The sequence below is a fragment of the Oryzias latipes genome, chromosome 20 (assembly GCF_053564925.1).
Source record: "Oryzias latipes strain Hd-rR chromosome 20, Olatipes_Hd-rR_3.1".
Lineage (NCBI taxonomy): Eukaryota > Metazoa > Chordata > Actinopteri > Beloniformes > Adrianichthyidae > Oryzias > Oryzias latipes.
In genome coordinates this window covers 10,725,725-10,737,996 of record NC_136256.1, presented here as the reverse complement: position 1 = coordinate 10,737,996, position 12,272 = coordinate 10,725,725, and the positions used below count along the sequence as shown (strand labels likewise).

Below are 12,272 nucleotides of genomic sequence, written 5' to 3'. Positions count from 1 at the left end.
GTTCAACATGTCCCTTTGTTGAAATTATTTTCAATGTTTTCTAGTGAGTACCGTCACTTTTGTCTGGGCTTGTTTTAATTTGTTTTTTTAAACCCTTCTGTAAATGTATTTTTTCATCACTATCATTTCAAGTGAATTCAAGTGGGTTTTTTTTAGCTTTCCCAAAATTTAACTAATAGTTACCTTTCTTTCACTTGAGAGGTCAGATTGATATGAGGGTGCTTGTTTCCCATAATTGTCTGCTTCGTTTGCCATGTGTGAAAGCTATGGTGTAACCATTAAGTAACTAAATCAATTTATATTTCTACGATCCAACCAGATCAATCTGTCTGAGGCAAGATGTTGATCAAATCGACCTATACCATAGTATAATCATTTAAAAATTAGATTAATTGATAACCGAAATCAGAAAAACCATTTGGATTAAGACATGGTAGGCTTATTTTACTGTTAAGTGAAAATTACCAAATGCATCACAGCATACAACACACATGTGACGTCAGCAAAAAACGATCAATCCATCATTACATTTAAAGTGGAAACACTTTAAATTTAGCAAAGACACGACCATACATGTCTCATTTGTATTATTTTGATGTGGAAAACAACAGCGGGCTGAAATTTAGAAAACTAAAATGTGAATGGATTTGCCATTAATTCTGGTTTACTTGTTTCTTTTTACTAATTTTTAATTTACACTTGATTATCTTGTAAGAAACGCAAGGAATCTGGAAAACTTCACCTTCTCTGTTCAGTACCCAGTTATTTATCTCTGAATCACACTGGTTGAGGTTTTGGCCAAAGATGTCTTGGATGTATTTTTGGTCGGTGAATTGTTCAAAATGAACCAACATCGACCTTTAATTGTATCGTCAACCACAAATTATGATATGAATGGACGAGTCGTACCACTAGTGAAAACGCATCTAAACTGGACCAAACCTAAATAAGCAAGCAACGTAAGCACAAGGCATTTTACTTGGTAAATAAAAGCAGCTCTGTACAAGTTCAAGTTTTTATTTGACATTTTCTTTGTCAGAGTGTTTCAGACAATAGTCTCACCACCAATGCATGATGTCTGAAAGGCATTTAGATTGTTTTAAAGACTCTCTTGTGTGAGAACAAACCTAACCTAACTGAACAAATTGAGGTAAGAAATCTTTGGACGTTTTTCACCCAATCGAGCTAAGTGTACTGGACTTTTCTGGGGTGAGACCATCTCTAGATGCCCACAGGGCCACATTCAGCCCTTTAACCCATTTTTCCTATGAGAAGTCTTGATGAATTTCATGTCTGTTTTGAAGTTTTCATCACTGCTCCTTAGTTGAGATGCCAGAGAAATAATGTTCTATTTTAGTCAAGTTTTAGTCATGTAAAAAAATGTTGATTCAGGTCAAATGTTCTATACACTTAAAAAAAGTGTCACCAAGTGTTGTGTATCTAGTTTAAACACATCACTACGTCCTCCTATGAAATGTCCATATCTTTTGTGATATATGCAATTCACAAGTGTTTCTTGTGTTTCTTCCGAGGGTTTTAACCAATGGTTCTTTACGGGAGTTCAGTTTTTTGCTGTCCACAATTTGTGGTCTGTTGAGAATGAAACAGTTTTGCGTATTTAACGTAATTTATACGCAATTACTAGATGCATGTGTAAATTTGTGGCTTTCCATGACCATTCCACGTAAGGCCACGTATGTCTAACAGACTTTTAATTCATGTACTACCAATGAATAACTTTCATATTGCGTATACGGCGCATGTATCGTAATAAAATTATAGAATTGATGCACAAATCCTTAATGAATTGCATCTAAACAGCACAATAACCACGTACGGTTCATGTTCCATGTTGATTTACGTTTTCTTTGTGTGGTTTATTTGTACTTCTTTCGTGGTTTTAACGTGGTTCAATCGTGATACATCTGTGAAAATTTCACATAAAAGACCACAACTCTTCTCATGTATGACCAACTTCCTGGTAACTTTTCAGGAAGATGTAATTACTTCTTTTAAGAAAATAAATCTAATATGGAATTTCTTGTTGAGTCCTTTGATCTTGAAAGCATCCCATTTTATAATATATATAAAACAAATAAATCTCAAATTAAACATGTTTTTTTAACTTGTATTTGTTTTTTCAAGCAGAGGTTTTCTATATAAAGATTTTCAAGAAACAGATTTAGATTTTGGAAAACAGGAAAGTTTTATTTGACATATAACTCAATACAGATACATTGGATAAAAGCAGGAGAGAGAAGTTTAAAAGTAAACATATTCTGAGGAACAAATTTATCTTAAAATGTGTAAATCCAGTCTGTAATGGGATTTTGGTCTAGGAACACAGATAGTTTGATGGTTGCAACACTTAAAATAGGATATATTTGGGGGAAAAGTGTATACATGTCCTTACTAACAACATTAAATATCCCTAAATATGAGTTATGGCTGACTTCAAAAATATACTAATTATGAGAAAATTGAATAAGACAAATTTTACTAGCTCCACTGGTAAATTTTTTCACTAATAAAAAAGCAAAAAGATATTGTAATCTATATTTTTTTACTTGTTCTACTAAATACTTTTTTTTACATTGTATACCAAAATGAACATTACAAAGCAAACCTAAATTGGCCTTGAAATGATATATTGTCTGTGTGTTTAAGTGACTTTAAATGATCAGAGGCTAAAATAGATTGTGCTTGATTTCACAAGTGTTTCAGCATACTGCTGCGTTTAGTCAGAAAAAAAGGGATTCTGCAGTGTTAAACATCTGACTTTGAGGGAAAACAAAATCAAATCAAATGCCAAAAAGTGAACAGTAATCAGACTCTCCAGCTGGAATTGCTAACATTTGAAGGAGAACAGGTAAAGTATTCTCAGATGATTGTTCACTGCAGATGAGGCTGAAAGGAAGTGGAATCAGAGAAAGCTTTAGGGATGCGACTTGAACACAGTCTTCTCCATGTTTTGACATTTTACAGAGCAACACTTTCAGCCCTAATAAACTGCAGTCCTGGCCAGCGACCATGTGTCTGTTTTGGCCGATCAGCTCATTCGTTTTGGCAAAACTAACTCTTCATGTGACCCACGCCCAGACTGGAGAGTGAACGCTGATATTTATTTGATTGTTGTTTATGTATGTTGACCAAATTCCAGTCCATTCCAGGTGAAAGCCAGGCCTGCTCCCACTCTGCCCTCCTGTTCAACCCTGACCTGTTCATACTATAAACAGCAGATCCTCACCTCTCACCTCACAGACTTCACCTGATAATCTGGCTTGTGAATTCCCCCTCCCCTACATTCAAACACCTTCATTTTTTCTCCGCCTGTCTAAGATATTTTGTCCAGAACCCAGGTTTTCGCTTCACCCCAGCTCTGACCTTTGACCTCTGGGAGATTGGAGAGGTTGGCGTTTCAAATCAACCAGCAGAAAGAGGATCTGGGATCCTCGTTTGTGCACGTTTTTAATGTCTACGTTGGCTAATTCTTTTGAGTTGAGAGACAACTTTTGGCCTTCACATTTGCAACTTTGGGATGAATAATTGATGATGCTTTTCCAACAATATAATTGATAATAAATCGAGTAGTACACTTTTGTTGGAACATAAATGTCTGCCGGCCTTTTAAGTCGAATTATATTTAGAAATTTGAAACCTCTATTAAGTTGCTGCGTTCAAAACAAATTTTTAAGTTACAACTTGTTGCTGAGCTGATGGGGCTACAATGAAAGCTTATTTAGCCAAAAAAAAAGGTTGACTGCTTGTAGATCATTATCAGCAGGAGGACGCGCTTAGAGTGACTTGCTTTCTCTTTTCTTTCCTTGAAGATCCTCCTGAGGAGACATAATGATGACAGGGCAAGTAGACAGCGAGAGTTACATCAGTACCTAAAAAAGAAAGATCTTTTTCATGTCCCCCCCCCCCCCCCCCCCATGTCCATGTAGTTGTTAAAGCTGCTAAAGCAGCTCATTAGGTTAATAGATGCACACACACACCACACTAAGAGTATACACACAGAGGGGAAATAACGGGCAGAGTGCTGGTTTCAAATATTAATACTGCAAGGATTACAGCAGTAAGGTTGTGCTGTCGATCCGTGCAGGAAGGAAGAGAGCTACATGTGGCCTGAGGCTGTGTCTCCTTCACTTGTCTCTTGGATCTGAGTTCTGCTGTGATACAACTCAGAAAGTACAAGTGTTTTTAAAGTGATGGCTCCAGGGCCTCAGGCTATCGGTGCAAGCTTACACTGGAATAAAACGGGGTTGTAACGCCTTCCAGCAGGAATGTGAAAACCCGTCCAGCCTAACAACAGCACTTTGTTACAAGCATACCTTTATCAATTAGTCACCTCATTTCTGACATCATCCTTATCTTTGGGCTGGGCAATATGGCAAAAAAAGGAACTATTCCCACGTACATTTTCTAGAAATGAAAATGACTTCATCTGGGATGATTTCTGGTTTACTTTCTCTTTTTTTTTTTTTTTTTTTTTAAAAGGAAGGACACACTTCTTTCATAGTTGAGGAATGTCCTGTTCTTTACAGAAACTATGTTGATGTAAAAAAGAAATAAAATGTTACTGAAGGAATTAAATGTAAAACATTTGTCCACCTTTTTATTAACAGACATTTGGAGATATAACATCTGTGACTTTATTCTGCCCATTATGTTGGTGAACATGGTGCATTGACCTTTGCCACTTTTGTATTAATTATGCTTCTTTCCGCATATTTAGACATTTTAAAGTATTCCTGTTAATAATGTTTTGGTTTTAGTGATGGATAATTTAAAGATTTCTTTTACATTTGAAAGCTTTCAACCTTAAAATCTGACTCTCCTTGACTTTTTATATTTTGACACAACAAACGTCTACTGTTAATTTAGCTCTAAATGCCTAACCATTCCAGCATCAGTTAAAAGCCGTTGCCTTTATCTATAAACTTTCACCTCTTTCTTAAATTGCCAGCAGGAACACACATTATGATGTTTTTATTATTCCGTTGTATGTTCAGCCAAAGTCACAGTCGAGGTGGAATCAGCTATCCACACAGAGGAGGAAAATCTTTAGCTTTATGGAGTCATAATGCAGTGGGGGCACTGTATAAATAATCTCTGCACAGAAATACTTCCAGCTGTTAAACAATATGCCTGAGCACTTTTTCTTTTCTTCTTTACTGGAATGTGTGGAGGTTCATGCTTTAGAATGGAATTAAACATCTTATTTTCATTTTATTTTTTTTCACGTGGAAATGACTGCGTTGGACATTTTCCTTTTGTAACACCTCCAGATTGCGCCCTGTGCCAATCGGTGTTGGAGTTTGAACTTTGGCTGGATCAAATGCTGCTATTGAGAGTCAGGTCATCATGTGGAATTGGAACCTGAGGGTCTGCTTACAATTAGGCCCTTTGAAGCTTTCCACTGTAATCTCTCCCTCCTTTTGATATAAAGATGCAGTATTGATATAAACGAAGGCAGTTTTTCCTCTGTTTGTATAACCGTACCTTTTGATTGATGGAAGGAAACACTATTGTAGATTGAGATCATAAAGGCTTGTTTAAAAGCTCCCTTTGAGGTTATAGTCCCTTCCTAGATTTCAGCAGTAATTCGTATCATCACAGCTTGAAAAGGTGAAATTCTGTATAGAAAAGCTTCATCCCTACCGGCAAAGCATGAAATGTTATTAGTGAGCAAGGTATAATTTTTTTCAAGGGGCATCCTCTTTGCCCTTGGACACATTTTTAGAGCTGGTCAGTGGAAGGGGAGAAGAGACAGAGGCCCTCTTCAACTGGTAAAGTTGCCGCCGTCGGGCAACTTTCACGCTCCACCAACTGACTGTTCCAGGAAATGGGGGTGGAGGGGGCACGAGGAGCCCCTTTAAGATCCTCAGCGTGTACCATGGCTGCATGCTGGGTGCATATCAAAGGTGGCAGTCTGTCCTTAGCCTGGGGGAGAGACATGGCTCTGTGTGTGACCAAAGATGCATGGATAATAGGACAGCTTGTCACACTTGTGCGAATGCATGTAGTTTTTGTCAGAGCGTGTTTATCTCTGCCCCTGCTCAGCTTGCAAAGTGATGAAACCATAAAAAAATGGAGACAGTGTACATTGAGGTCAAATTTATTCAATCAAGACCTTAAATCTCTGAAGCCACCTCAGCTAGTCCTTACTATTTTTTGCTATGGTCTTACCTATGGCTGACATTTAAATTTGATGCATAACAGCTAACTTAATGCTTGTTTTCTTTGGTTGCAGTTGGTACCAAAAGAGACCATCAGATGAAGAGCCTTCAGTTTCGGAGCATTGCCCCCAAGGCCCCAGCTGTGGTGCCCTCCCCATCCCCTGCAGCCCTGTCCTGCCAACCCCCATCTGTCTTTCCTGAGGCTACCACTGCTTCAAGCCCCAAGTCCATCCTTGTACCCGCACAAAACTATGCTCTCATGCAAATAGCAGGTCAAGAGGGTACATTCTCTTTGGTGGCACTCCCCCCTGCTGTATCCTCTCAGACGCCACAGCAACAAACCCAGTCAAGTCAGAAGAACCTCAAGTTACCTATTCCCCGATACCAGTCAATGAGGAACAAGGGGACTTGTGATAAGGTCAAATCCCCAACATTGGCTTCCAACTTAAAAGTGGCCTCCAATGCTTCTGTGTTGACTCAGACAGTGGTGAGTGGTTTCAAGAAGAAGATACAAGAGGCTAAGCATGCAAGTGAAACCTTTACACCAAAAGAAGAGCCTTCAGAGCAGGTTATTCTCATAGACCCAGCCTCCTCAGACATCTCAGTCAGCGCTCTACTACCAGAAAACGCTGTCCTCTATCAAGGTTCTCAGCTGGAGCAGACGTCCGACAGCTCAGAACGGTCTGCGGGTCTCATTCAAAAGGTTGAGTTTCCTCCTCCTGCTGCTGCCACTAGCACCACAGCCAAACCCTCTGAGGAAAATAAAAGTACTGTGCGGCTGTGCCAGTCGAAAATTACTGCCGCTCAGGCTCAGAGCGGCATTGCTGTCCTGTCACCGGCCATCTTTAGTAAAGCAGTTCAGATTATTCCATCTCCACCGAAGGGTAAGCTGCCTATTCTCCCCTACTCTAAAATGAAGAGTACCCTCATCCCAGCGACCAAGTCCAATAGCTTATCCCCAGAAAGGAAGAGTTTGTCTATACAGTCAGGACTACAGAGCCCCTTAGAAACTCCATCCAAGAAATTTAAGTCGGCTGAAGCCACGAGCAAGAACCAGGTACCAAACTGTGTTCAGTTTGGTACCTGCCAAACTGTGCCCCACATTAAGGAAACACCCATGTCTGTTACACTGCAGAAACCACCTGGCAAAAAAAGGGGAAGAAAGAGGAAGACCGTGGAAGACATCTTGGCCTTTGAGGCTCGAAAGAAGAGGTCTTTGTCCTTCTTCCGAAGAAGGGTTCCAGAGAAAGTGCCAGCTATTATTCCAAGTTCCAAACAGAAGGAGTTTGACATTTCAAAGAAATATCGCAGCATTCGACCGAAGCCTGTGTTGGTGATGGAAACCGTTCCGCAGCTTGTTAGCTTACCTGCCATTACTCCCAATAGCAAAGAACAAGAACTCCTATTCGGTCCCCAGATCGCTACGACAACCAAAGTCCTTGACTGTCTCCCACAGCCAGCACCAGTAAGTGTCCACCTCAGAGGAGGCTCCCAACCCAGAATGTTCTTTGGAAGCCGTCCACTCTACCGCTGCTCCATCTGCAGCCGCTGTTTCCAGTTCAAGCACCACCTCCAAAGCCACATGAACACGCACACCAACAATCGGCCCTACATTTGCCCTTTGTGCCGCAAAGCATACGCACACCGAGGAAGTCTGAGCACTCACATGAAGCTTCACCACACCGAGGTGAGACCACGCCGTTCGCTGTGCTGCGAGTTCTGCCAGAAGGCTTTTGGATATGTCGGAGTGTACTTTCGTCATCTGAGAGAGGTTCATAAAGTGGTGCTGACAGTGGAGCCATCAGTCTGCCAACACGAGGATTCAAACAGGTGAGCCCGTTTTAGCTACTTTACTGTGACCTCTACCCTTTCAGTAGGGTTTATGCATACATGACGGATTGCCTACGTATTTCTTAACAGAGCCACCTCACTAGAACCATCGGATGAGCAAGATCCTGAGGATCCCGTGGAGCTACAAATCAAATGTGGCCGCTGTCAGGTTGTCACTCCCACCTTTGCTGACATGAAGATGCATTTGCTGTACGTCCATGAAGAAGACATTCCAATCCCACCTCACGATGGCCAAACGTTGGGCAATCGAGACGCTGAGAACGAGCTGGTGAAGCACGCTGCCCATTACTGGCGACAGCTAAATGAGAAGCGCAACCTAGTCAAGTGTGGCAGCTGTGATGAAGAATTCTTCTCCCTCTTCAAGCTCAAGAAGCATATTATGTCCCAGCATTGCGGTAAGCCGGGGCAGGGCGGTGGATCATCATCCTTACCAGATACCACTGGGAGCTTTAGCGTACTAGCAGCAGGTGCCAATTTTAACTGTGTGCTCTGCAGCAAAGTGTTGGACACTAAAGAGACGGTTATGGAGCACTGGAGGAGTCACCACCACTGTGAACACCCCAGCCTGTTGTGGGATGCTCTGAGCTCCTACCCCGGGCAGGAAGAGTGGGAGGCAGACGGCGGTCTGGACACTCCTGATCCAAGCCCAGATTAGATATTTAAAGTAGCTCCTTCTCAAAAACACTCAAAATCATCAGCACAGGGTTCAGAAGTTGCATTAACACTTTTTAAATAAAGTTTTATCTTTACACACCATGGGGTATGTGAAAGGAAAGCAGACTCTATCTAACCTTTAGGTTTTATGAGTCACAACATGAGGCATTACAACTAGTTATGGTATTACTATTAGGTTACTATAACTCCAGCTCCTTAGAACCTTCTACACTGAGTTATTTTGCTTAGCAAAAAGCTGGAAATATCAATTAGGAAATAATAACTTGCATGAGCAGTTGAGGATCATCATGCTACATAGAAAACTTTGAGTCCTAGCAGGCTGTCCCCTCTATTTTTTGTTTTGTTTTTGTCTATCAAATGTCATCATCTAAGGTTGTATTTACCTAGAATCAGGAGTTATGCCGGATTTCCCCTGGAGCATCTGCGGTGCGTCTCCATTGCATTGCGTGAGGAGTCCATCTTACGACCGTCCGTCAGTTTACTCGTCTCTGTTGTGTAATTTGTTCAGCCATCACTACGTCATCAACATCCAAAACTTTGTCAAATTACAAAGACAAAAATCATTTATGACATAGTTTATGTTTTGTGTGATAAATTATGTTGTTTTTAAACTTCCAAAATAACACTTTGGTCGTTTGTGGCAAAATAGACAACGGATGTTACCCACAGAGCTTGTTATGTGTGTTTATCACGTGGCCATGCCACTTTAGATAAAAATTTAATATGCTATATTTTTCTTTTTTTGAAACACAAACCTGTTTCCTGTTTCTCTGACCTTTTGCTGTAAAATCGAGACGTCAGACGGACATCAGGCACAGACATGGCGGAGGCGATGTAAACGTTATTAATGAACGTTCTTTTCTTTTGTGTTAACGCGATGGAGACGCACCACAGACGCATCAGGGTAAAACAGGCTTGAGTTTAAATAAAACAAACAAACATATAAATGAAAAAGAGCGCAGGTTTTTTTTTTTAGATAAACCTGCTATAAGAGGAAACAAAAAGACTACCATGAGTACCATTTCCCTACTGTTATGATTGCACTGTTCTGCTTTAGGATTTAGAGACTTTTATTTATTATCCTGTTGGAAAACTGATTGCAAAGTTGTTGCTTTTTTTTACCCGTTTAAATATGTAATCCATCAAGGAGTAAAACTGTTCTAGAGGCTTGTCACTCTTTGAGTCATCCAGAAATTTTCACTTTAACTCTTTCATTTCACTCTTTCCTTTTTTGACGCACGCAGCTTCTACCACCTAAATCCACATAAGATTACTAAATGTTTTAGTATTTCCATAGTTTACTAGAGTTGGGCTGCACCATGTGCACCTGTCTGAATTCAGGGGTGCATTATTATTATTATCTTTTTTTTTTTCTTTTCTTTTTTAGCTCACTTGGTGCCAGTTTTAGACTCAGATGAGGTCAGGACTGGGTACCAGAACTCCTTTGATTTCTGAGGAGTTCATATTTTAGTCTTTAAGACCTTATTATGAAATTCTGCACAAAGTTTGCATGGCTGGATAGCACTTACAGAAACTAACACAGCATTGCAATAGTAAAAAAACAAAAACAGAAAAATCCTCCCTTAGCCTTAAATTATTAAAGATGGTAAAGGTCCATATCCGTGCAAAGTTTTAGTCTCAAGTATTGAAAGATCTTGGAATTTGTATTGGCAGCTCACCATCTTACTAAAGTTATTACCACCAAACCAGCACCTAAAGGACACTTTGTGGCCTTTCTAATAGAACAGAAGAGGAGGAAAAAACCCATCTTTGATGTGGCGCATCATCGCTATGGATTTTCGTCAGCTGAGTTCTTGATTTAACGCCTACGTGTGTGTTTAGTGACATGCCAAGGGTCTATCTATCTGGTGATTGTATAAGTAAGTACTGTTTATGATTTAGTAACTATGGATTACCTGCTGACCTGTCGTTGCCAGCTCATGTATGCACTTGTGGAGTTTCGTGCACCCAGACTGAGTACATATAAACTGTTGTCAAGTCCAGATAAATATGCTATTTTATACTGTAGGTTTATACAGAGGTCTTTTGGTCTATATGCTTGTGAAGGGTCCTGTCCGGGCCAGCACTGAGACCTTTATGTTTCCTTCTTTTTTGGTTTGGAGGAGGGGGGGCATTAATACATGTAGCTCCGTTTGTTGTCTATGTTGATCTTTTTTTATGAAGAAAAAAATAATTCACAGGGTCAAGTGAATGTACCTGAATGTTTAAAAAACAGCTTTTTAAAGTATATATATATATGCCATATAGACTCATTATATAGATAGACTATAGAGATATATTGAGAATTTAAAAGAAAAATAAATATATATATATATTTACATAGTCACTTCTGCTGCTTTTTTCAGTCCCAGTGGATTGCAGTGAGATGCATATAATATTGATTCAGAAGCCATCTAGAGCTGTCCTTATATGTCTGACACTAAAGATAGGAGTGTGAATGGAGGTCAACCCGCTGAGCTGCACTGCATGCTGGTCCGTGTTGTCCTGCACTCTCAAGCTCTGACACAAAGCAGGAAGTGACAGAATCCAGGTCAGTCTCCTTTTTTCCTCAGCTACATGGAAACCTGCATAACTGTCTGCACAAGTTGGGAAGTGACACAATGTGTTTGACTCACTTCATGTGTTGGTTGTGTCCTTGGGGAAAAAAAAAAAAATCAATGACTGAAAGTGTTTGTGATTGTGACTGTTTGTGTATCTGAAGAACCTGATGTGAGAATAAAGTTTTGCTTTGTTGAAAACAAAGACAACATTTCTGTCCTTCTGCGTTGATTTATCACCTTTTAACAGCCATGTAGCAGTGACCCTTTATCTGTAGGATTGAAGCTCTTTGTAAACAAAAACAAGTGAAACTAGGTGCATTTTACTGAGAAACCACTAGTCCTCATGTACTCCAATGGAAAATGGCCCAACTTTGACACCAAGATACGTGGTCCTGTACTTTTCATATGTTTAAAAGAATATGCACAAATGTCTTTGGAATTATGGGCAACAGCAAATCTTCCAGTCAACTGTCCATACCTACCATGACACCCACAGTCTTTGCAATTTATGTGATATAATTGATGGGTTTAACTAAAAAAAAGAAATTTAGTTTAGCAATCGGTGAAATAAAAAATAAAAAAATATGTGGATATCATCACAGTCTATAAGCACATTAAACAAACCAGTGTTTATGGTGCAGCAGTGTTTGTGTGTGTGTTTGTTTTATTAACCAAGCATCTACCAGCTTTTGGCTCTAATGCTTTTGGGTCCATATTTTGCTTTGGTTCAATATATTCAAAATATCAGAATATTTTCCGTTTGGTATTGTTTTTGCCAATAGGCAAAATAAAGAAAAACCTTTCTGTTGGCTCATACTAACCCTGGCGTAAGGTAATAAAGCAATACCTAATTCTTAAATGTAGCGAAATATGCATTTGCAGCTTTAAACGTAAAGTAGTATGATAAACTTTCCACACGATTCGGTTCAGTGGTGTAACAAACAGGTCGGTTTTAAACCCTTGTAGCTTGACAATGAAACATCTGACTCATCCATGGTAAACG

General features: G+C 39.7%; 1 protein-coding gene across 3 annotated transcripts in view; it reads left to right on the top strand.

The window, feature by feature from the left end:
* znf438 (zinc finger protein 438) overlaps nucleotides 1-11,476 on the top strand; it is a 61,264-nt gene extending 49,788 nt beyond the window's left edge. For all 3 annotated transcript variants that reach the window (XM_011488708.4, XM_011488709.4, XM_078938780.1), the window contains 2 exons: nucleotides 6,257-8,012; nucleotides 8,103-11,476. In XM_011488708.4, the coding sequence (XP_011487010.1) occupies nucleotides 6,280-8,012; nucleotides 8,103-8,688 (2,319 nt within the window). In that variant the 5' untranslated portion in view covers nucleotides 6,257-6,279 and the 3' untranslated portion in view covers nucleotides 8,689-11,476. The remainder of the gene's footprint in view (nucleotides 1-6,256; nucleotides 8,013-8,102) is intronic.
* Nucleotides 11,477-12,272: the final 796 nt, after the last annotated feature.